This window comes from Orbicella faveolata, unplaced genomic scaffold (assembly GCF_042242905.1).
Source record: "Orbicella faveolata isolate gen_17 unplaced genomic scaffold, um_ofav_v1 contig_2, whole genome shotgun sequence".
NCBI classification, from domain to species: domain Eukaryota; kingdom Metazoa; phylum Cnidaria; class Anthozoa; order Scleractinia; family Merulinidae; genus Orbicella; species Orbicella faveolata.
In genome coordinates, this window is record NW_028301547.1 from 4986894 (window position 1) to 5013594 (window position 26701).

The window sequence follows — 26701 nt, forward strand, 5'->3', positions numbered from 1 at the left end:
TTTCTCTTAATTTAGTATCCAATGTTGTTTTGAAGGGCAGTAGATATATCTTTTCCCAGTCTAACTGGGATGTGTGCGTGCTGAAAGCTTTGTTATATTTATTTTGAGCTGTTAAGATACTGGATATCTTAAAAACAAAACTGTCATATAAGACTTCAATTGAAGATTTTGGAAATTGACTTTCTTCCCTTAAATAAGTGAACTGAAATCAGTTTTTGAGGAGATCGAGTTTTTATTTGTTTTTAATAGTCTGCATCAGTCTTCAGGAAAAGCATTGAACAGACTGAAAAGTAGAAAATGTTCAACTGGTGAGAGAGGTGAATATAATGGTTCCTTATTCCACTTGCATTTTCCCCTTGTGCCGTAGAGGTCTCCAATTCTTATGATTTAGCTTTCGCATCTTGCCAAATCGTTTAAATTTGAACAGGATGTCACCCAGAGTTCGTCCTCGGTTTTGGTAGCGTCCCACTAGCTTCCGAGTTTCTGCATTAAAAAAAGTAAAGAAACAAAAATATTCCAACAATTTTTATTTTTGTTGAGAACTTTGATAAATTATAAATACAAGTAATTATAAGATATACATATTTTTTCTTCTTTCAAGTGATCAGCAATGGAAAAGTGAAAATAATGCGATTAGAAACGAACGAAATTGGCCTCTTGCTTGTCTGATAATTGCAATAACAGCTACTGAAAAAGGATTTTTTTCGTAAACAAGAATAAACAAGAATAATGATTTTAAATCGTCTCGCTATTGGCTATCTAGTTTGGCAAGCGTAGCTGCCTCCATGCCCGCCTGACAACATATCACACAATGTGAAACCAAAGAAGTTTTGTCTCACTTTGACACTCCTGATTATTGCATTCCCTGGTAGTGCTGTCGGGTCCACTGCAGTCCTCTCCGCCATTGGAAGCCGGTGGATTGGTACACGTTCTCTCTCGCGTTTGCACCCCACCCTCACAAGTCTTTGAGCACTCACCGTACGGCTTCCAGTCTGAATAACCACCGTTTACTATAAAAAAGAACATAAAATAATTTCAATAATGGCCCATTCCCCCTATGAGACTCGCCTGCAGGGAATCATGGTAGTTGTATTCGTCAAAATAACCATCCAGTCCAAGATAATGAATCCCTGCAGTCTTTCCATTCCTTTTTTTGTCAATCAAGGTAAGTAACAATGGCTTCTTCCGGAGGGTTTTAACTATTGGGCCTCAAAAGTTTCGCGATGTGCTAACTTCAGTGGAATTTTAGTCCTTACTTTCTTCGTGGGATAAGTGAGAAGGGGTCGCTGGTCGTCACCTTATGGAACTTAACGGACGCTATTTGTCCATTTTACCTGGACACTCCTGATTGTTGCATTCCCTGCTAGAACTGTCGGGTCCCAGTCCACTGCAGTTTTCTCCATCATGTGATGGTGGTGGATTGGTACACGTTCTTTTACGCGTCTGTTCTCCACCCCCACAAGTCTTGGAACATTCACCGTACGGTCCCCAATCTGAATAACCACCATTTACTACGAAATGGATAATACTATAAATAACAAAAATATGTTTGCCTGCAGAGATCTCTCGCTATGTATTCATAATAATGATTTTATTTACAGAGCAAAAATAAAAATTAAGAATTTTTTTTTTTTCACTGAGAAACGACACTGAAATGAAAGAGTTAATGATTTTAAATCGTCTCGCTATTGGCCAGCTAGTTTGGTCAGCCTAGCTTTCTACATGCCCGCGTGACAAATATCGCAAAATGTGAACCAAAGAAGTTTTTCTTACTTTGGCACTCCTGATTGTTGCATTCCCTGGTAGTGCTGCCGGGTCCCAATGCACTACAGTCCTCTCCGCCATTGGAAGGCGGTGGATTAGTACATGTTCTCTTTCGTGTTTGCACCCCACCTCCACAAGTCTTTGAGCACACACCGTACGGCTTCCAGTCTGAATAACCACCGTTTACTATAAAAAAGAACATAAAATAATTGCAACGAATGGCCCATTCCCCCTATGAGACTCGCCTGCAGGGAATCATGGTAGATGTACTCATCAAAATAACCACCCAGTCCAAGATAATGAATCACTGCAGGCGCATCTCATTTAGGGAATTGGCCCTTGCATGATCACGGAATAGTGTTTAAAACCATGAAGAATGACTGTATAGCAAACGTGCACGTGAAGGAATCTTTTTATAATGTGGTGGGGCAGTGGTCAGTACGCAACATGCCACAGCTTCAAAAATTTTGTGTCTTAAATGTCAATGGAGTTGTGAGCCCAAAAATGGAGGGAGTTCCTGATATCAGGTAGTTTCTACAAAGTATGAGCTCTTTGTTAGTCTTTCCATCACTTTTTTTTTGAATCAGGGTAAGTAACAATGGCTTCTTCCAGAGGGTTTTAACTTGTGGAAGGGAGCATGCAACATGACACAGCTTCAAAAAAACTTGTGTGTTAAAAGTCAACAGAGCTGTGAACACGAACATGGAAGGAATTGCTGACATCAGGTATTTCCTACAAGGTATGTGCCATTGTTAGTCCATCACTTTTTTTAAATCAAAGTAGGTTACGAACGCTTCTTTCAGAGGGTTGAAGCTTTTGGGTGTCATTAGCTTAGCGATGTGCTACCTTCAGTGGAATTTTGGTCTTTGCTTTCTTCGTGGGATGAGTGAGACGGGGTCTCTGGTCGTCACCTTATAAAAGTCAACGGTCGCTATTTTTCCATTTTACCTGGACACTCCTGATTGTTGCATTCCCTGCTAGAACTGTCTGGTCCCAGCGCACTGCAGTCTTCTCCATCATGTGATGGTGGAGGATTGGTACACGTTCTTTTACGCGTCTGTTCTCCACCCCCACAAGCCTTTGAGCACTTACCGTACGGTCCCCAATCTGAATAACCACCGTTCACTACGAAAATGAATAATAGCATAAGTGAAAAATATATGTTTACCTGCAGAGATCTCTTTCTATGTACTCATGATAATAATTTTATTTACAAAGGGCCAAATTTTCTAACTGCCCATGGCGCCGATTACAATAAAAGTCTGGAAAAGATACAGAAAATAGTAATAAACAATGACTAAAAAAGCAAGCCCTTGGTAAAAAATTAAATGATTAAAACTCAATTAGCTTTTATGAAAAAGGCAGGTTCAATGTCTGTTGGAAAGAAAGAAATTCAGGTAATTGTAAAATGTCAGTTGACTTTGGCAGTGGTGTCCCAACACCTTAACTCGTACGGTGGAGAGCTTCACAACCCTTCTTCCTAGAACGCTGGGCAAGGGCTCCGATTTTGTATATCTTTTAGCCTAGCGCAGGAGTCTTACTTTTAGCCTAGCTCTTCACAATCCTCTCCAAGCCATATTGGGCAAATGATCTTTCTCTTAGGTTTATTAGTCTAGCGCTTAGCCAACACGTAGCTCCTCACAATCCGCTCCGAGCAACACTTGGTGAAGGATCTTTCTTTGTATGTTTTATAGCCTAGCTCTGGAGTCAAGCTTTCAGCTTAGCTCTTCGCAAAATTCTCGCAACCACTCTAGGAAAGGCGCCTATTCTTTGTATGCTCTACTCTAGTTGCTTTCGTAGGTGCCAGAATTCGAAGTCCCTGATAAGATGATCCAAATGTAGGCGATAATATTGTGCATATTCTTACTGGGCACTCTTGATTGTTGCACTCGCTGGTAGTACTGTCGGGTCCCAGTACACTGCAATCTTTTCCTCCGTTTGCCGGTGGTGGATTGGTACACGTTTGTTTTCGCATCTTCACCCCGCCCCTACAAGTCTTGGAACAGTCGCCATATGGTTTCCAATCGGAGTAACCTCCGTTAACTACAAAAGGCGAGTGAGGAAATTTTGTATTTCTGAAGCAGGCTTAAAAGCCTGCTTCAGTATTCGGTCTAGGAACGAAAAGGTTGTATTTGGAATTTCTTAGATAATGTGAGTGAACATTGGATATAAGATGTAGACTTAAAAATGATATTTAAACTAGTCAGAGAAAGATTTTGGAGAACTTTAAACAAAACAATTGCTAGTGGAAGTTCTTATCTTCAAGTCAGAGAAAGTAATTAAACGTGCATCCTTATTTTGTAGTTTTTGGAGTCTCTTAGAATGACACACACCTATGCTGCCCCATACAGTATGGTTGGATGAGAGTATGGTTGGATGAGAGCTTTATAGATCGTGGTAAGAGTCTCACGGGAAACTAAGTTCCTGACACGCTTGATAGCCCCGAAGACGGCAGAGGCTTTCATTGTTTGCCTCTCGGATTTAAAAATACATCGCTTCAAAATTCGAAATACTATTTTCAAAAGGCAAAAAAAAATTACTTATGGTGCTCAAGAAATGGCTCAGAAACTGCTTCACACGATGCAGTCCTTAATCATCAGGCACGTTGTAAAATACCTGCGCGGTAATTGAAAATGCCCTTGCAAGGTCTAGCGTGCTCAAAAATAAAGTTGAGTCCGGACGTTATCTATGAATTACAGAGCACCATCAGTAACTGACCATCAGTAAACTGGCAGTTTAGCAACTGTTAGGCCTTGACAGATATTTGACTACTGAATCAAATAAGTAAAGGATGGGTGAAAGAATTTTTTATTGCAAGAAAGAGGTTTTTGCAGTTGTTACTCCGAGATCTATGAATATCCCTTTATATATATTTGCAATTTGTAGTTTAGGATTAATTGTAACAAAGTTAAAAACAGTCTCATTATACCTGGACATCCGTGGATGTTGCATTCCATGGTAGAAGTGTCAGGTCCAAGGACACCGCAGTCTTCTCCTCCGCTTGCCGGGGGCGGATTGGTACATGTCCTCTTTCGCGTCTTCACCCCACCTCCACAAGATTTTGAACACTCGCCGTACGGTTCCCAATCCGAGTAATTACCATTTACTATATAGAAGCGAGATAAGAAGACCCAAATCAGACCTCCCAGAACGATGTATTCTATGGATTACTTGCATATTATTTGAAAGTGAATAATTGCTCATTTTTTCACCAATAGCTTGGATATCCGCCGTTATCTGGGAAAACATTATATGGCGCGGTAGCTTTCTTTCAGCAATAAATGTTTTAGTGTGTGTTATGGAATTTTACACTTTAGCTGTGTTACCTGATGGGAAGCTAATCATATTTGGGTCAATAACGGCAAATAATATAAATTGTATAGATTTAACCAAGCCCAAATGCGGAGTTCCTGGGCGTGGTTATTTGAGGCCTGATTAAGCTAACCGAGGATATTGTTAAACTGAACACGTGTATGCTTTTTTATGATTATTTCCACCATGATAAGTTTCCTAATTTACCTGTTTCATTAGGATCTGAACTACATAATTACAGTACCCGTAGTGCATCATCCAACCAAGTTGCAATACCTTCATTTCGAACTAATCTTAGGAGATTTTGCCCCAGCATTATTGGAAGTTTCTTTTGGAATAATATTCCGCAATCCATTAGAGACAAACCATCTAAAAAATGTTTAGAAAAGCACTTTCACGCTGGTACCTTGCTCAATACTAATGAAAACATTATCTCGTTATAACTTTCTGAGCTATTTTGTCATTTTTCCTCTTCTTTTTCTTTTTCTTTTTCTTAATAATCTCAAGTTATACATAACTTTAAGGGGTACGAAATTAGTTTATCTAGATGTGCCCCTCTCCTCTCCTCCTCTCCAATATACAATGTAATTCAATTTAAGTGATGTAATTTCTGTTTTTTGCGTTTTTTTCTTCCTTACAAAGCACTATCGGTTACTATTTACTTTCTTTACGTTATATTTACATATCTATGTATTAGCTAGGAATTGGAAGAATAAAATTTTAAAAAAACTTTAAAAAAATTTTAAAAAAACCGAGGATAAGCAAGAATTTTGATCTATTTGGGTGTTTTGTCCTTAACAAGGCCGTGAGGTTTTCTGCTTATATTGTTTGGCCTTCTCAGTTTGAGTAATCTTAAGCTACAAAAAACATAAGCAGTGAAAAACATTTTTATAGCAGAAAAAAAAGTCTCGGTTAATTTTTAATCCTGGGTTAGCGTTAATCGGCTCAGTTCCAAACAACCCGGCCCTGATTACATTAAATGGACCTAGATTGAGCCAGCGATCCAATCGTGGAATTGTGGTCCCTTTTCTCTTCGTGGGTTGGGTGAACCAGGTTGCCGGTCGTCACCTAGGCCTTTTGGAACTTATCGGTTGCTATTTGTCCATTTTACCTGGACACTCCTGATTGCTGCATTCCCTGCTAGAACTGTCGGGTCCCAGTCCACTGCAGTCTTCTCCATCATGTGATGGTGGTGGATTGGTACACGTTCTTTTACGCGTCTGTTCTCCACCCCCACAAGTCTTTGAGCATTTACCGTACGGTCCCCAATCTGAATAACCACCGTTCACTACGAAAATGGATAACAGTATAAATAACCAAAAATATGTTTACCTGCTGCAATCCCGTTCTATGTTCCCATAATAGTAATAATTTTATTTACAATGCGCCAAATTTTCTAACTGCCCATGATACCCATTGCAATAAAAATAGGGAAAAGATACAAAAAATAGTAATAAGAAATGACTAAAAAACAAAGCATTTATAAAAAAAATTAAATGATAAAAATCAAAATAGCTTTTACAAACAAAATAGGTGAAATGTCTATTGGAAAAATGTAAAAGCAATTCAGGTAATTTTAAAATGTCTTTTGATTATGGCAATAAAATCCCAACAGCTTAAGTCATACGGAAGAATGCTTCACAACCGTTTTTCCTGGAACACTAAGCAAAGGCCTCGAATATATATATATATATATATATATATATATATATATATATATATATAGTTAAGTGTAAGATGAGGCGTCATGAAGCAAACTTCTAACTGTTCCGGCTTTTAATGTGACGTTTCGGCCTTCGGCCTTCTTCAGATTGGAACAATATTTACAAGTTAAAAAACAAAACGTTAAAAATCCTAGTAAGTTTACAGATTTGCATGTATATATATATAAGATCAGAAAAATGTAAATATAATTACGTAATGCTATACAACCTGAAATAATAGATTACATAACAAGCTAATGTCAACTTACAAGAACGCGCCGGGTGATAAGATTACAACAATGTATCTGCGAGCGCCTTAATTACTAAGTGTATAATAGTCAGCCTAATTCTGTATTGTAACAAGCTAATGGCAACTTACAAGAACGTGCAAGTGATGAGATTACAACAATGTATCTACGAGCGCCTTAATTACTAAGTGTATAAGTGTATAATAGTCAGTCTAATTATGTATTGTAACGGACGCGATTTTTGGATCTAAATTTCCGTCTTTTATTAAGACCATGAGGGCTGAGTGTAAATAGCTGGGAGGTCCAATAGGCCTCTCTGGTCAATAACAACTTATCAATATACGCAGCAACCCCCTGGCTAGTAATTTGTTCGATGACGATAAAATTAATTTCGGAAATTTCGTGCCTAGTACAATTAAAATGGACTGCAAGCTCACACGTCTTTTTGTTGGTGAGCATGGATGATTTGTGATTGCGAAAACGTACTTTAAATTCTGTTGTGGTGGAACCTACATACTGCAATTTGCATTTATTGCACGAGGTCAAGTAAACAACGTTTTTGGAAGAGCAAGACAATTTTTGCTTTATCTTGTAGACTCGGCCTGTGGAAAAGCTTTTAAATTTGGAATCTTGTATATTGATAAGTTGTTTGCGCGTTCTTGTAAGTTGCCATTAGCTTGTTACAATACAGAATTAGGCTGACTATTATACACTTAGTAATTAAGGCGCTCGCAGATACATTGTTGTAATCTTATCACCCGGCGCGTTCTTGTAAGTTGACATTAGCTTGTTATGTAATCTATTATTTCAGGTTGTATAGCATTACGTAATTATATTTACATTTTTCTGATCTTATGTATATATACATGCAAATCTGTAAACTTACTAGGATTTTTAACGTTTTGTTTTTTAACTTGTAAATATTGTTCCAATCTGAAGAAGGCCGAAGGCCGAAACGTCACATTAAAAGCCGGAACAGTTAGAAGTTTGCTTCATGACGCCTCATCTTACACTTGACTAAAATTCACATTGAAGCACGGTATCTTTTGATCCTTCTACTGGAAGTCACCGTTTGGAAAACCATATTATTCTGCCTATATATATATATATATATATATATATATATATATATATATATATATATATATATATATTAGCCAAGTCTCACTTTTAGCCTAGCTCTTCACAATATTCTCCCAGCTAATCTAAGGAAGGTTTTCCTTTGCCTTTGTTAGTCTAGTTACTTTCGGAGGTGCCAGAATTCGAAGTCGCTGATAAGATGAACCAAACGTACGATAATATTGTCCATATCCTCACCTGGGCACTCCTGATTGTTGCATTTACTGGTACTGCTGTCGGGTCCCAGTCTACTGCAATTTTTTCCTCCGTTTGCCGGTGGTGGATTGGTACACGTTCGTTTTCGCGTCTTCACCCCACCTCCACAAGTCTTGGAACAGTCGCCATACGGTTTCCAATCCGTGTAACCTCCGTTAACTATAACAGGTGAGTGACGAAAAGCCAACTTTGCATTTCTTTACAATTACGATAAGTGGAACGAGTTTCATGGTATCTTCAGTCTAATTATACCTGGACATCCATGGATGTTGCATCTCATGGTATAAGTGTCAGCTCCAAGGACACTGCAGTCTTTTCCTCCGTTTGCTGGAGGCGGATTGTTACATGTCCTCTTACGCGTCTTCACCCCACCTCCACAGGATTTTGAACACTCGCCGTACGGTCCCCAATTCGAGTAATTACCGTTTACTATATAAGCGAGATAAGAAGAAACAAAGCAGACCTCTCAGAATGATGAATTCAATGGATTACTTGCATATTATTTGGAAGTAAATATTTCGCAATAGCTGTCCAATTTTTCGTGCGCTGATTGACCTATTTTTATCATCAATAAGAGTACAGACGGAAAAAAAAATTAATTTATGCAAGCTTTCAAGTTTAACTTTCAGGTCTCAAATTGTCAACTTTTTAACCAATGAGATTTTATGGACTTTTTTAAGTACATGTAGCCAATAAAAAGCGAGAAGAGCTATTGACAATGTTCGCGTCATTTTCAATAAACTTCACTTATCTTTGTTTAAGGCAAGTTTACGGTGTCTTTTCCCCGCATTTATTCCCAACAGTTTGACCATTTTGGGGTCTTTTTATTGTAAAAAGCAAATTGACGTCAGTTTTTTACACGTCTGTCCTCATATTAATGATAAATTTTGTCGTAACATTGTCAAAGTTTACTGCGGAACCACTCGCCTGCGCAAGTGGTTCCAAAGCCACTTTGACTATGTTATGACGTAATAGATCACCAAAGAGAGAACAGACGCATAAGAACTGACGTCAATTTGTTAAAACTCTTCACTTTTTACCGATAGCTTGTGTACCCGCCGTTATCTAGAAAAACATTTTATTGCACGGTAGCTACAGGTTTGTTTTAGTAATGGATGCTTTAGTGTGTGCTATGGAATTTCACACTTTGGCTGTGTTACTCAATGGGAAGCTAATCACAGCTGGGTCAATAACGGCAAATAGTATATAGATTTAGCCAAGCCTAAAAGCTGAGCTCCTGGGCCTTTTTGTTACACAGGTTGATTAAGCTAACCCAGGATAAGCGAGAATTTTGATTGGTGTGTTTTCTCTTTAACTCGGCGGGGGGGGGGGGTTCTGCTTAGTTGTTTAGCCCTCTGAGTTTAAGTAATCTCAAACTACACAGAACATAAGCAGTGAAAAACATAATTATACAAGAATAATTTATACTTCGGTTAACTTTTATTTCTAAGTTAGCTTTAACCGGATCAGTCCCGAGTCACCCAGCCCTGATTGCAGTAAGTTAAACTGGTTTGATCCCGGGATCCAATCGAAAAGCCGGTAGTTGGTCAGCAGTTAACTTTAAACTTCCAAAGATGTGCTAACTTCAGTGGAATTTTGGTCCTTGCTTTCTTCGTGGGATGAGTGAGAAGGGGTCGCTGGTCGTCACCTTATGGAACTTAACGATCGCTATTTGTCCATTTTACCTGGACACTCCTGATTGTTGCATTCCCTGCTAGAACTGTCTGGTCCCAATGCACTGCAGTCTTCTCCATCATGTGATGGTGGTGGATTGGTACACGTTCTTTTACGCGTCTGTTCTCCACCCCCACAAGTCTTTGAGCACTCACCGTACGGACTCCAATCTGAATAACCACCGTTCACTACGAGAATGGATAATAGTATAGATAACAAAAAATATGTTTACCTGGAGGCATCCCTTTCTAAGTTCCCATAATAATAATGTTATTTACAAAGCGCCAAATTTTCTAACTGCCCATGGCGCCCATTATAATAAAAATAGGGAAAAGATACAAAAAATAATAATAAAAAATGACCAAAAAAGCAGGTCATAGATAAAAATATTCAATGATGAAAATTAAAATAGCTTTTACAAAAAAAATTAGGTTCACTGTCTGTTGGAAGAAGAGAAGGAAATTCAGGTAATTTTAAAATGTCTTGATTATGGCAATAGAATCCCATCACCTTAACTCATACGGAGGAAAGCTTCACAACCCTTCTTCGTAGAACACTAGCCAAAGGTTTCGGATTTTGTATATCTTTTAGCCTAGCGCAGGAGTCTTACTTTTAGCCTAGCTCTTCATAATCCTCTCCCGACCATACTGATCAAATGATTTTCCTTTGTATTTTTTTTAGCCTAGAACTTAGTCTACACTGTAGCTCCTCACAATCCTCTCGCAGCCACACCGGGCGACGGATCTTTCTGTGTATGTTTTATAGCCTAGCTCTGGAGTCTAGCTTTTAGCCTAGCTCTTCACAATGTTCTCCCAGTCACTCTGAGAAAGGTTTTTCTTTGCCTTTCCTAGTCTAGTTAGTTTCGGAGGCGCCAGAATTCGAAGTCGCTGATAAGATGATCCAAATGTACGCGATAATATGGTCCATATCCTTACCTGGGCACTCCTGATTGTTGCAACTACTGGTACTGCTGTCGGGTCCCAGTCCACTGCAATCTTTTCCTCCGTTTGCCGGTGGTGGATTGGTACACGTTCGTTTTCGCGTCTTCACCCCACCCCCACAGGTCTTGGAACAGTCGCCATACGGTTTCCAATCAGTGTAACCTCCGTTAACTATAAAAGATGAGTGACGAAAAGCCAGTTTTGTATTTCTGTACAATTACGTCAAGGGGAACGAGTTTGATGGGATCTTCGACAAATTCATTGTTTCTTTCTCGAATTTAAAAATACAATCTTTCAAAACCCGATATGCTATTTGTAAAAGGCAAGCAAAATTTACTTGCTGCTCAGGAAATGGTCGAAAAACTTACACTACTTACAAAAAACTTATTACTTACGCCACTTACGATACTAACACTTACTCTATATAATACGCATACTCACGCTACTATCAATACTAATACTTACACTGCTTACAATACAACATAATTAGATTATTTGCCCTTCTTACAATTCTAGTACGGTAAGATCATACCAGTTTACTTCTGTCACTAATGTACATTCCGAGTTGCAAATTACAGAAAATATGCATGGTATATATATATGCGCCTTGTTTCTTTTCCTTTCAATGTTTGTTGAAAAACTGCGTCAAACAATGCAGTTTTAATTGGCAAATTTTAAAAAGTCTGCATGATAATTGACAATATCCTTTGCAAGATCTAGCGTCCTCAAAGATAAAGTTGATGCCGTATGATCTATGAATAGATCGTTTCCACGTGGCGTCATCAAATTCGAAAATCCAAAACTAAAGAGCCACGAAAATTTTTATCCTAATAAGGCGTAAGGGGATCTAAACTTATATCTGTTTACAACTTTTCAGCTCATTAGCGTGCTTGGTTTGGAAACCAGCGCCGTTCGAAGTTTTGAGTTATGGCGTTGCGCCACATACTGTTCCGATCGCGTTTGTGAAAAAATATACACTTATCTAGTAATTTTTAGCCTTTTAGGAGTTAAAGTGTTAGGAAAAAAGCTTGTGTAAATGTTTGTTGGTTTAGTTCAGATAATCAGTCGCCTAGACAGCCAAAGTAAGATCCAGATGTTTGCACTATTTTCCGGCCGCCATGTTGGTGGAGCACAGAGCTCCAAATCTTGGAGAAGTGTCTTCTTTACCTGTCTCCTATAACATTAAAATTTCTTGACTTTATCAACTGAATAGTAAAACGTTTCGATTTATTTTTTTCCTTGCGTGACAGTGAAAACCATCTATTACATATAGAGAGTACCATCAGTAGCTGACGTGAAAGGCGCTAGGAAATTGCAATTTAGCAACTGTTAGGCCTGTTAATTATTTGACTAGTGAATCAAATAAGTAAACGACGGGTGAAAGAATTTTTTACCGCAAGAAAGGCGTTTTTGTAGTTGTTACTCCGAGATCTATGAATATCCCTTTTTATTAAATTCTCAACCTCGGATAATGCAAATCTAACTTTCTGAATTGTTTCACTAGATCTCGGTTACCAGCCATTATACCGGCGTTTGACCTTATATGGAAATGAATGCGGCAAACGTCACTCAGCATAAAATTTTTCGCGGGAAGCCAAGTTTCGTCGATGGATGAAAAAGGCAGATTTGGTGAGCTATCCACGGAAGAAATACAAGAAATTATCGACAAGGCCGTCCCAGAAACAACAAAGAAAAGCCGCAAAGTTCGGGATGAGATTATTTAACGGTACGTATCCGTTAATTTTCCTTTAAAAGTTGCAAAATTTCAAATATGACCGTCGAGATTTTACGCATTCGTGAAGGTTACGTAACATCAACAATATTTACCTTAAAGTTACAGAACGGCTTGCTAGTCCTGGTGGCACCACATTTTCGAAACCAATACAAGAAATGTCAAAAGAAGAGCTGAATGTTTGTTTGAAGTGTTTTTACAAGTCTGCGAGGAAGAAAGATGGCACGCATTATAAGATTTCATCCACGAAATCCATAAGAGCCGCCATTGATCGTTTCCTTCGCTCGCCGCCACAAAACCGTTTTCCATAATCTCTGAGCCCGCTTACACTGAGGCAAATAAAGTTTTAGACGCTTTCGTGAAAGGCCTAAGGAAAACGAGAAAAATAGCTGGCGTCGTTCACAAAACAGCAATCTCGAAAGAGCAGGTGAAGAAACTATTTGGGGGCGACGAACTCGGTCCAGCCGAAAGATTGAATCCTGCCCAGTTACAGAGGACGGCTTGGTTCTACCTCGGCCTCTTTTTTGGAAGACAAGGACGTGAAAACCAGCGACAGTTGACACCCGCAATGCTTTCTCTACGAAAAACTCCTCAAGGGGTTGAATGCTACGAACTGAACAGAAGTCAGCCTGGTTCCTTGCCGGCTACAAAACATCACCAGGGAAGCCTCGCAGATGCTGAGGATGAATCGGATGCGAATATATTTTCCGTCCCGGGATCTGAAAGATGTCCAGTAAAACGCTCAAGAACTACTTGGGCCATCTCAATCCAGCGTTAGATGCTCTGGTTAAGAGATGAAGAGCAGGTCAAAGCAAGAAGTTTAATCCCGCAGACGGCAAAATCCGGTTTTGCAGCGCACCTCTTGGTACAACTCCGCTCGACGACATGATTTTTTTTTCTTTTTATAACAATACTTTTATTATTATAATTATTATTATTATTATTGTTATTATTATTATCATTATTATTATTATAACAGTAATACAACTACTAACACTATTTACTCTAATTAACAATACGTTGCAATTACACATGCTACTTACAATACTAAAATTTGCATAATATACTCTACAAAACAATACATTTACCCTTTTTAATCTACGATACTAATACATTACTGATGCTTCTTACATTCATGTCATAACAATAGTAGTAGAACACTAATAACTGATTTTGCCACTGAGAACTCGACAACACGATGAAAGAGATGTCAAAGCGAGCAGGTATAGAGCCACATCTCACAAACCACTGCCTGAGAGCTACATCTGTCACAGTGCTCTCTGACCATAATTGCAAGACGAGGCACAGCAAGTCCATAGCGGGACACAAGTCTGACCAGGCAGTCCTACAACGAGCGGCCTTCGATGGAACAACAACAGCTGTCACTCGTTCTCAGTGATTTCATTGGAAATGCGTCTTCTGGTACTGCCACTTCAGTGCAGGGGAAAGAAAACGAAATCCAGCAGCAGTGCAGACCAATCCCAGGCGAATTTCCCCATCAAATGCCTGGGAAAGCAGTTCTTGTCGAAAATAATTTTCCACCAGTTCAACCTCCGTTTCACGGCATGGCGGTCAGAGAAGCTTTGCCAGTATTTTTACAACTGTAGTGTAAATGTCCACAATTAAAACTTTGAACACTTGATAGACTGCAAAACAGTCGTTTTCGGAAGTTTTCGGAAGGCGCGATCTTCGCGTGTGAAGCGCCCGAGCCTCACACGCCCGTGGGGCGTTTGAGGCGTTTTTAGCGTCTCTCCCCATTTTCCCACGCCGTTTTTACACTCGCTCCAGACCTTTCGTTCGCAAAAAATACGACTGTTTTGCAGTCTAAACACTTGAGAGCACTGCAGTAAGGTTTTTACCCGTACAAAACATTCCGTGAAGTTTAGATTACTGAAGATTCAGTTCAGCTGTAATTTGCTTCGCTTTTGATTTTTCATTCAACTGTTCGCACGGCGGTGCACTTATCATGTGATCCTGAGATCATGTCGTTTTGGCGCCCGGAAGTCACATCACTTTCCGGTCGTTTCTTAAGCTTAGATAAAATTTAGCAAAACCGAAGGTTGAGAATTTAATAAAACAATTATTCCATTCGCGCTCGTTGGATATGAGATTGGTTCTGGCCAACTCGACCCTACGGGCCTCGTTGGCTATTTACCATCTCATATCCAACGCGCGCTCATGGTATAATTGTTAAGTATATATTGACAATTTGTAGTTTAGGATTAATTAAAACAAAGTTAAAAACAGACTCAACTGATTTTCCATTAAACCTGGACATTCCTGGATGTTGCATGCCATGGTATAAGTGTCAGGTCCAAGGCCACTGCAGTCTTTTCCTCCGTTTGCCGGGGGCGGATTGGTACATGTCCTGTTACGCGTCTTCACCCCACCCCCGCTAGATTTTAAACATTCGCCGTACGGTCTCCAATCCGAGTAATTACCACTTATTATATAGAAGCGAGATAAGAGGAACCAAATCGGACCTCTCAGAACGATAAACTCAGTGGATTACTTGCAAATTATTTCCAATTGGATAATTGCTGACTTTTTAACCAATAGCTTGCGTACCCACCGTTATCTAGAAAAACATTATATGGCAAGGTAGTTGTCTTTCAGTAATGGATGCTAGAGTGTGTGTAATAATATACATGGAAAAATCACTTGATTTTGATTGCCTGAGAGCGGTGCAGTTCAAGTGTAACACCAGTGCAAAAAAAGAGGTTCTTGCAGTTGTTACTCCTAGATCTGTAAATATTCCTTTGTATATATTGACAATTTTGTAGTTTAGGATTAATTGGTACAAAGGTAAAAACAGTCTCAACTGATTTTCCATTATACCTGGACATTCCTGGATGTTGCATTCCATGGTATAAGTGTCAGGTCCAAGGACACTGCAGTCGTTTCCTCCGTTTGCTGGGGGCGGATTGGTACATGTCCTCTTACGCGTCTTCACCCCACCTCCACAAGGTTTTGAACACTCGCCATACGGTCCCCAATCCGAGTAATTACCATTTACTATATAGAAGCGAGATAATAAGAACCGAATCGGACCTCTCAGAATGATAAATTCAATCGATTACTTGCTCGTTATTTGCAAGTGAATAATTGTTCATTATTTCACCAATAGCTTGCGTACCCGCCGTTATCTGGAAAAACATTATATGGCACGGTAGGTTTCTTTCACTAATGGAAGCTTTAGTGTGTGTTGTGGAATTTTACTTTTTGGCTGTGTTACTTGATGCGAAGTTAATCACATCTGGGTCAATAACGGTAAATAATGTATAGATTTTGCCAAGCCTAAAAGCGGAGTCCCTGGACGTGGTTATTTAAAGCCTGACTAACCGAGTCAGGATAAGCGAGAATTTTAATTTGTGTGTTTTCTATTAAACTTGGCGGTGAGGTTTTTGCTTAAATTGTTTGGTCTTCTGAGTTTGAATAATCTCATATTACACAAAACATAAGTAGTGAATAACATTTTATGCAAGAAAAATTTATACTTCGGTTAACTTTTAATCCTGGGTTAGCGTTAGCCAGCTCAGTTCGGAGCAACCCGGCCCTGATCATAGTAAGTTAAACTGGTTTGACGCCGCGATTCAATCGAAAAGCCTGTAGTTGGTCAGCGGTAAACTTCAAAAAGTTCAAAGCTGTACTAATTTCAGTGTAATTTTGGTGCCTTTTTTTCCGTGGGATAAGTGACACGGGGTCGCTGATCGTCACCTTGTGGAACTTATCGGCTGCCATTTGTCCATTTTACCTGGGCACTCCTGATTGTTGCATTCCCTGCTAGAACTGTCTGGTCCCAATGCACTGCAGTCTTCTCCATCATGTGATGGTGGTGGATTGGTACACGTTCTTTTACGCGTCTGTTCTCCACCCCCACAAGTCTTTGAGCATCTACCGTACGGACCCCAATCTGAATAACCACCGTTCACTACGAAAATGGATAATAGTATAAATAACAAAAATATGTTTATCTGTAACGATCCCTTTCTATGTACTTGTAATAAATAATTTTATTTACAAAGCTTCAAATTTTCTTACTGCACATGGCGCCGATTACAATGAAAATTGGTAAAAGAAAAAATAGTAATAAAAAATGACTAAAAAAGCAGGCCATTGGAAAAAAAAATTAAAATAGCTTTTATAAAAAAGATAGTTTCAATAAATGTTGGAAAAATTTGAATGAAATTTGGATAGTTTTAAAATGTCCTTTGTTTGTGGCAATATAATCTCAGCACGTTATACGGAAGAATGCTTCACAACCCTTCTTCCTGGAACACTGGGCCGAGGCCCGGATTTTATAATTTTTTTTTAGATTAGCGCATGAGTCTTACATTGAGCCTAGCTATTCACAATCTTCTCCCAGCCATACTGGTTAAATGATCTTCTTTGTATGTTTTTTAGCCTAGCGCTTACCCAACACTGTAGCTCCTAACAATCCTCTCTCAGCCACACTGAACCAGGAGTCTTTCTTTGTATACTTCAAAGCTAAGCTCAGGAATCTAGCCTTTAGCCTAGCTCTTTACAATATTCTCTTGGAAAGGCTTTTTATTTGTATGTTCTAGTGTGCTTGCATTTCGAGTTGCCAGCATTTGAAGTCGCTTAAAAGATGATCCAAATGTAGCTGACAATATTGTCCATATCCTTACCTGGGCACTTCTGCTTGTTGCATTCGCTGGTAGTACTGTCGGGTCCAAGTCCACTGCAATTTTTCCCTCCGTTTGCCGGTGGTGGATTGGTACACGTTCGTTTTCGTGTCTTCACCCCACCTCCACAAGTCTTTGAACACACACCGTACGGCTTCCAGTCTGAATAACCACCGTTAACTACAAAAAAAGAACATAAAATTATTACAACGAATGGCCCATTCCCTCTATGAGACTCGCCTGCAGGGAATCTTGGTAGTTGTATTCATCAAAAGAACCATCCAGTTCAATCCCAGCAGGCGCTCCCTACTTAGAGAATTAGCTGTTGCCATGTCACGCAGTAGTGCTTACAATCATAAAGAATGACTGTATTGGAAACGTGCACGTAGACCAATCTTTTTATAATGATGTAGGACTTTGGTAGGGTAGGAGGCTGGTGGGGTTTGATGGAGGGAGTATGCCACATGACACAGCTTCAAAGAACCTTGCGTGTTAATCTAGTTGTGTGCACGAAAATGGAGGGAGTTGCTGACATCAGGTATATATTACAAGGTATGTGCTATTTGTCAGTATTTCCATTACATTTTTAAATCAAGAGTTCCGCTATAAATATAGAGGAGATGGGTATCACAGAAAGGTAGCGTTAGGTAAAACTAGTTGGCCAACCTTATTAATAGGGTGGTTTTTTTCAGGAGTTTGTACAGTAAAGGTGGGCTATATTACCAATTAAAGAAAGTAATGAAGATTCTTACTTGCTTTACATCCGTATAGCTCTACCCGCAAAGCGATGAGAATGTACCAGTCCTCAGGAATGATTCTTATGGTCCTTGTGATGACTGGTGGAATCAGGTCATATTTGACAACACTGTCTTTATCGTTGTTGGCTTTAAAAGTCTTAAAAAGAATAACTGTTTTGTAAAATGTAGATTTTTTTCTCTGTACCATTTTAAGAGACCTAGATTGTCCTCATTATTTAACGAACATCTCGATCAGCTATTCTGAACGAAATTGAGAATGAAATGATCAATCGTAGCTCGTGCAATTTCTTGCAAGTTAAAGGAAACTCACTATTTGTCGTTTCTTTATTTTGAGAAGTCGAAGTTCTTCAATGGCTTTTTACCTCTCTTAGATCAAATATTAATTGATTGTGATTACTGCATACTAGTTAAGGCTGTAGATTCCGTTCACCGAAATTTGGGATGCCACGATACGCTCCCCCAAAGGTTGCAGACTAGACTACAGAAAGTCTTGACCAATCGTATTTATTCGCTTTTAGATAAGTTAACTGTAGGTTACCTCCTGCCGGGACAGTGGGCAGCTAGATACGGAATTAACGTTGTCTATTGTATTGTATAGTATTGTAAATTCAAACGTGATTATTTTCAAAATATTGACCTTGGTATGCCATTCTGGCTGGTATTGCTGGAGGAAACCGCGGTCATCAACGTATTGAAGTGTGTAACTCTTGACATAATAAGGCCCATGGTAATAACCCTGCGTGGCAATACCAGTCACTTGCGTGTCTCTTCCAAACTTGATCTGAAGCCACTGACTATGATCACTCACTGCTGGTATCCAGCCTCCATAACGTCCAACTCCTCCCTTATAGTGCAGCCTAGCATTACCAGGAGCGTACAATAAAGTCGCATGGGCCAGTGTAGAGGAGGCTGTTACAGCAGAATCTGGAATTAACTTATCTTGCATCCCTAGTGGATCCCTACATCTGACCTCTTGGGGTATTTGGAAACCTAAGAAAACAAGACGGGGAAACAAGGCTGTTGTTGCCTTTAACAACAAAAATGAAAGTCGACCCATAAAAACACAGGCACGTAGAGTGTTAACGGACAAGTAAACAAGTAACCAAAGAGTGCTACGACTGCCACTACAACTACAACTAACACTACCACTACTGTTACCACTACCACTACCACTACTACTACCTTTACCACTACCACTACTATTACCTCTACCACTACCACTGCCACTACCTCTACCACTACTATTGCCACTACCTCTACCACATCCACAGTGAATACCACTATCACTACCACTGCTACTGCCATGCCAATGCACTGCCACTGCCACTGCCACTGCCACTGCCACTGCCACTGCCACTAACACAACCGCAACCACACCAACTACAACTACCATTACAATTACTGTATGAAAATTCCTACTACAACCACTATCACAACCACTAAAACTACGTACCGCTGTCAATGCCACTGCCACTAGCACTACAATCACCACTTCCACTACCCCTGCCACTACCACTTCCACTACCACTACCACTACCTCGACTACTACCACTAACACTACTGCTAACGCTACCACTACCACTACCATTACCACTTCCACTACCGCGACCGCTAGCACGACCTCTACGACGAGCACTACCACAACCACGATCACTACCGCTACCGCTCATGTTGCTGCCACTGCTACTGACACGGCCGCTGCAGCTGCCTTTACTACTACTTTGACGTTGACAGCTCCGTACCTGATCTACAACCATAGACATCAGCCCTCAATGAAATCCAGACATGGTATTCCAATGGATTGATTCGGATGTAGCGTGCAATAATAGGATTCTTTAGCTTGTGACTCACAATTGAGAATCGATCCTTATTCCCTTCAAATTCCTTAAATAGAACAAAAGAGTGCGGGTTTCTTTATTACCGACATGGCATAATTAACTAAGACGACACAATAGAACGTGTGGAGACAAACTAAAACCAAGAGTGTATGTAGGGTAAGATAGTTAACGTGGGTCTTATCCCCTTTGTAATTATTCTCAAGATATTTTCAGACATCGTACTTAGTGTTTTGGGGGTTAGACACCATTGGTGTTGCGTGGGTGTTTTAATGGAGTATAAATATGCGTGTAGATCGGTTTGGGCTCTTTACGTGATTATAACTCGTGACATGATTGGTTATTTCTTGATCTTCCCCCGATTTTGAAGACCATGAGTAAACATAATTTGAGGAATTACCTTCGGTACTCTTCAAAAACACACACACACACACAAAAGGGTTTAAGATTGAGGAAAAATTACCTTGACAGAACCGTCTTCCAGGTAGTCACGGAAAAATTTCCCGTCATAACTGTACGTCAAACGATACTTTGTCACCCATTCGTAAGTATCGTCTCTTCCTTGAGTGGAAACTATCATCACTTTAACGAAACGCCCAAAATTCACCTGAAACCAATTGTTGTCTCGTAGATTACCAGCTGCCCAAGCTCCATAGTGTCCTGCTTTAAGCCTGAAATTAAGTCTTCCATTGCCTGGTATATATAAAGTTGTACCCGGAGCTACGTAGCTTGAAGCAGTTATCGAGGAGTCCGGAATGGCGTAATTTTCCAGACCTAATCCTTCCTGACAAGCAGGGGGTTGCGGGGTGGGAAAGCCTGAAGGAGAAATCATGAATTTTATTTGTTTGTTTTATTTTAGAAGTGACCTATGTACATGCATATAGTATATCAGTTATACAAACTGCTGACTAGCTATTGCCAACTTACTGTACAATTGTTATGGTGGAATGATTCTTCCTTCGACTGCTTAGATGCCTCACGTGCGGTATAAATCTTTGTGTATATGACGTGAAATGTCAAAGTTTTGCGTATTTTGGTGAACGTGAGCCCCGACGACGAATTTTTTGCACTTTCTTTTGGAAATGATGACTGGCGTTACATATTAAGTTTGGGCGGGTTTTAAGTCCAATTGGCGACTGAACAGCTAGATCTAGATAATAAAAAAATTCAAAGGTTAAATATATATCTATTTTTACGAGGCCTCGGTCTTGGCGTCGCCGTGGTCATTATTTTAGCTCTCTAGTATTATGATTATGTCATACGTGCGTATATTTGTACATAATCCTACCTGAACGACACCCATACAACTCCATTCTTAGTGACATCCACCCATGATACGATACCGGTTGAACTCGGATGTAGCGGGCATAGATTGGTGGATCCAGTATGTTGATATCAACGCTCTTTCGGTCACTATTGCCTTGAAAGACCTAAAGTGATAACAACAGACACGTGTACGTAATGGCAAGTGTCAACAAAGTGTTTAGCAAAAGCGGACGACCACGATGAGTGGCCGGTTTCAAGGAGATCGAACTGGACAATGCGATATTGAGAGTGTAGCTAAAAAATATCAGATATAACAACGTTTGTGGAGTTACCCTCATTAAGGTCCGGTAATACGGGCAACATTTTTCTTCAACTTGTCTCGCAACATTGTTGCATTGCAAGTTGAAACACATTGTTGCGCGTATTACCACGTTTGTGACCAACTTGTCTCGCAGCAAATTACAGTGTTGCAAGTTGAGGTAACATGTTGCGCAAAGTAGACTCGAGTTCTACTTTCTGCAACTAATTTTAGTTTTGCTGCTCGTATTACCGCTGAAGCTACAACTTGTCTTGCAACAAATTTGAATTCAACGCTTGTGATTGGCTGTCGCGGAGAGTGGCAACGCGGCAAACAAAACAAACATAGCGGACGGTGAAGGCGGGCGTGAATTCGAAGTAGACCAGTAACTCTCGGATTGTCATAAATTTGCCCTATGCAAAGACCTCAAGGGCTATCATAGTCTTTGGGACACCTCGTTTGTCCCTTCACACAAGCAGCAAAAAAGACAAACGGCGTGGAAGAACTGTCGCAAAAACACAACTTTTCGCCTAGCAATCTGAAACGAAAGCGAGCTTCATACTGAGAGAACTTCGCTGGCACGGAAAATTAAGAAGAAAATGACGGCCAGAAATCGAAGTGGAAGTTCGTGGAAACGCTAAATTATTTGAAAGAAGGCACCATCTTTATTTAAAAAACACGATTGACCGATTATACGTGAAGAATTCCGCAGACTTGAAGCACTGTATTTTGTTGCGAGATAAGTTGGCCACAAACGTGGTAATACGTGCAACAATGTGTTTCAACTTGCAATGCAACAATGTTGCGAGACAAGTTGAAGAAAAATGTTGTCCGTATTACCTGACCTTTAGGGAGCTTAAGCACGCCGACGACGACGACGCCGAGGACGACGCCTAGTCAAAAATGAATTGATATTTTCGCGATTGTCTAGATCTGTTCGGTACGCCTAGGGCTTGCCACAAGTTGCCCGAAATTTCTCAAAAAGTCGCTCAAAAATTGCTCCAAAAAAAGTCAAAAGTTGCTTTTTGTAATGAAAGTTGCTCAAAAGTTGCTAAACAAAGCCAAAACTTTTTTGTTTCTCTCTTCTTTTATTTGTTCTGATGCAAAAATATGCAATCTGTGCAACAAAAGTAACATTTCTAAGCATTTTTGTGCAATTTTGTCGTGTAACCAGCGTCGCTAAATAAATTTGTTCACAATACGTATGAGTAAATACTACGCATCAATATCAAAACTTTTTTTAAATCTTTTTAAATTCTTTTTAACAAAATTTTAAAAAAAATTTAAAAAAGAATTTAAAAAAAGTTTTAAAAATTTAAAGAAATCCACAAGTTGTCTACTGAAACATTGTAAAATATGGAAGCATATATGGCCAATTACAGTACTAAAAGCTGCTCCGATATCTAGAAAACTAGAAATTGCTCAGAATGCAAAAAGTTGCAAGTGAGCTACTTTCACTTTTAACTTGTCCTCACACAAACATATTCACATTGCTAAGTATCTTTTCTTCATTAGAGATGAGTAGTATAAAAAATCTGGGAGACAATACGGTCCTAGCATGCGAAATCTTCTCTTCCGGTTGCCGTCTGCGTCTCAAAAACGCGCGAGCTTAGCTCTCTAGTATCTCTCTTCCCCTAGGTGTATGAATGGGTACCGGTGAATTTAGTGCTGGAGTGGGGTGGGATAACCCTCCGAAGGACTAGCATCCTATCCACTGGGGGAGAAAAAATACTTCTAGTCGCTAGTCGGGATAAAATGCGGTCTTTATGTACAACTTCGCCCAGCGTAGACTTTGTTTTCCTTTAGTTAACGTGGAAGTTCAATCTCCAAAGGATAAAGCGAAAACAAACAAACAAACGAAAAATTGAATTACTGTATGACTTTAACTTTAGTGTTTTGGTGTAACTTACCCTGTCAGAGCCATATTGGCCGCTCTTGTAAAACGCAAAATAACCGCCATCATAGCTATAAGAAACCTTGTATTCAGTCACCCACTCATATAATTCTGCTCGGCCCTGAGTTGCGATCTTGGTCACCTTTGTGATGTCACCAAGATCCACCTGAATCCATTGTCCTTGTTCCAGGAACAAAGTTGACCATGCGCCTGTTTTCCCGTTCCCTGTCCTGTGATTAAGCCTAGCATTGGTAGCTCCATGAGCTACACTAAACTGCAAGTACAATACGTCGATTCATAAATGTATTGTTTGATTGCCCGTGACTCCTTATTTAGGGAATTGAGCTACGTTGTGCTGAAGCTCTTTACTTTCAAGAGCTCCATACGAATGTACCTCTAAGCATCCCTAACCCTGTTTTACTTTCTTAATGTGGGTTTTTTTTGTGAATGTTTTGTGTTTTTTCTCTCCCTTAAACTAAAGTGTAAACTGTAAATTCTTCCTTCACCTGTCCTGTCCAATATTTAAACATAACTAGGCTGGAGGTTAACTTGAAAGTCTCAAAATTGCAGACTTCAAGACTACGAGATGTGACCAGTAACTACTGACACACTATTACTGAAGACAATGGCGTCAAAATATTAAACCAAATTTGGGTAGTGTAAAAATAACTAACGGTATGTTGAGCTAACCCGCCTGATGTATCTTCAAAGAGTATACAAGTATAAATATTTATTGTCCAACTGCAGCGAATACCGTCCAAATAACAGTACAAATATACAGCGATATTGTACAGTTATTTTTATGGTAGAAAACCTGTTTGCCGTATACAGGTCGGCGCGCGCACGCAAAACTGTCTCCCTCTTTTATTGATAAATTTATTGACTACTACAGTTAGATTATAAATCTCTCATTAGATGTTTTAGTGTGTAGTATCGCTTTATATTTTCACTCGTTGTTTGTATTTCGACTCGCCCTACGGGCTCGTCAAAATACGGTACAACTCGTTAAAATGTATATATGTTATTTACTGGCTGGGAGGTCCGTATAGTGAAAAACCGTGATCGAGGTCTTGAGCGGCCTCGGGCAGCATTTTCAAGCCCAAGGTCACAGTTTTTCACTATACGGACCGACCCTAAGCCGGCAAATAACATGTTTATTTTTTTCCTGCAGTAAATTGGTTGTGGCTGCAGTTCAGCCAGATTGTGTATCTGCGGACATTCTTCAAGTGCTAGGTAACCGCTCACTAGTCGTGCTTTCCGCCATTTTGTGTTTTCGCATCGCGTGGTGCTTAGATGTAAACAAAATCGTTTTCCATCGGATCGTATCATGTGTTACCGAAGACCTAAACGGTGAGAAACAGTTTTTTGTATCTTTTGCGAATTGTTGTTAGTCTTTTTCTTGGCGATGTGTTAGTATATAAGTTTATATCTTTTCATTTTTGTCATCCAGATTGTTATCTCGGGTAAATCGTACATCCGTGTAATTCAGTGTTAAGGAAGCAAATTGTACGCCGAGCAGTACTCGCTACCTGTGAATAAACGTCGTTTTGGGTTTGAAACTCTTCTGGTGAAGTTACCTAGAAGCAGCCACATTGGTTTTACAGATTACAAATGGGTTTTATTTACTCAACTCTTGTCATTGAATCGGCTTGCGCGCCGTCTACTAACTATTTGAGTTTTTTCGAACTACTTTATGTTAGTTGCATTTATTTCACCAGTTAAGTTCTCCAAAATTGTTTTTGCGGTGTGAAATTTCGTGCGGAGTTTGATTACTGCAAAAACAATTTCTGTAAGTCGTTGCTTTTAAAATCACTTGAAATCAGACTTTTCTACCGTAAATTGAATAGCAGAAAGCGAGGAAATTCGTTAAGTGTATTCCACAGAAATTCTTCTGAATACAGCAACGATCAGAGAGGTAAACTCGACTAAAATTGACTCAAATTTTACCGCGAGAGAACCACAGGATTACGCGCCATTACAGCGCTAAGCTACAAACAACCAAGCAAACTCTCACAACTTCAAAACACTCAATTGAATTTACTTACAGTGACTTTCCTTGCCATTTTAAAGTGAACAGAGAAAACTTGCATTGACTAATCGTCGATGGATGTGTAAAAAAGGCAAAAGATTGACGATTACCGCTAACTTTTAGCAGCGAAATTTAGGCAGCGCAGATAAAATCCGGCCCGTGAGCCGTGTCGTAAAAAGCTGGACCGGTCACGTGCGTATGATTAGCCAATCAAATTCGAGGATTAAAGTGCCTATGAGGTAAAATATAATTGCCGCTTATTTGAAAGGCTTTTCAAAGTAAAGAAGAATGGCGTTTCCCTTTTTGGAATATCTTTTTTCGTTCTAGAGATATTAACGTTTTTGCCTTATGCAAATGAGGAAAGTGATGACATCATAGGTGGTTCCACTTGAACAGTAAAACACTGAATCAAGAATATCTCTAGAAATATTGAAGCAATGTTCTTCAAACTTGGCACCACAAATGTGCATCACAAAGGAAACAGAATGACACCTTCTGTGTTGTTACCATGGCAACACTTTTGGCTCCAGTCTCTTTCTGTGAAAAACCACATATGCCAATTTGCAACACTTCGAAAAGGGACAGAGGGTCTTGCTCAGAACACACATGATTCCCATATTGTCTTAACTCTCCCCACTAGATTGTTGGGAGTGGATGATCCTTGTTTAAGATAACATCTGGTAATGTTAGTTTTAATTAAAACAGGACCAGCGGCACAACTGTTGTCATGGCGACGGCACGACGGGTGTCATTTTGTTTCTTTTCTGATTTACATTTCTGGTGCCAAGTTTAAAGTACACTGCTTTGATATTTCTAGAGATATTCTTGATTGAGTGTTGTACTGTTTTAGTGGAACCACCTATGACGTCATCACTTATAATACAAAAACGTGAATATCTCTAAAACGATAAAAGATATTCCAAAAAGGAAAACGTCATTCTTCTTTACTTTGAAAAGCCTTTCAAATCAGCAGCAATTATTTTTTACTTCATAGGCACTTTAAGGAATCCGGCCCGCTCAGATTCTTGGGAAAAAAATAAACAGCGATACTACACACCGAAACATTTAATAAGATATATGTATTACATTTACCTCGTAGTTAGCTTTGATGGCAGAGTCGGGGATTTTCCCATTTTCCATTCCCAGGGCTTCTTCAAGGCAACCTGAAAGTGTTAACAAACGTGAAGGGCAATAGAACTCATTACTAAGCCAAGCGCTCTCTTTTTTATATAAAATAAATCTTTTTGGCATGAATACAGAGTATTT

At 39.6% G+C, this 26701-nt stretch overlaps 1 protein-coding gene and 1 pseudogene across 1 annotated transcript; one reads left to right on the forward strand and one right to left on the reverse strand.

Moving 5' to 3' along the window:
* Positions 1-26701, reverse strand: LOC110044480 (SCO-spondin-like). The gene is made up of 22 exons (XM_089288849.1): positions 26528-26701; positions 23423-23680; positions 21237-21378; positions 20412-20764; positions 19856-19997; positions 18751-19103; positions 18108-18249; positions 17359-17535; positions 16464-16640; positions 15298-15724; positions 14980-15215; positions 10972-11148; positions 10048-10224; positions 8615-8791; positions 8345-8521; positions 6188-6364; positions 4694-4870; positions 2713-2889; positions 1774-1950; positions 1335-1511; positions 840-1010; positions 1-483 (listed from the first exon to the last, which is right to left on the reverse strand). The coding sequence occupies exons 1-22, from the start codon at positions 26684-26686 to the stop codon at positions 335-337; spliced, it is 4479 nt and encodes a 1492-aa protein (XP_089144975.1). The 5' UTR covers positions 26687-26701; the 3' UTR covers positions 1-334.
* On the forward strand, positions 12826-14335 carry LOC149111666 (uncharacterized; annotated as a pseudogene).

Excerpts from the sequence above, each read along its gene's own strand:
- LOC110044480 (XM_089288849.1), bottom strand. The coding sequence starts at position 26,686 with ATGCCAAAAAGATTTATTTTATATAAAAAAGAGAGCGCTTGGCTTAGT. Across the intron at positions 16,641-17,358 it reads CAACAAGCAGAAGTGCCCAG|TGAACGGTGGTTATTCAGAT; the intron begins GTAAGGATATGG and ends CCATTTTCGTAG. Across the intron at positions 15,725-16,463 it reads CAACAATCAGGAGTGCCCAG|TAAATGGTAATTACTCGGAT; the intron begins GTAAAATGGACA and ends GCTTCTATATAG.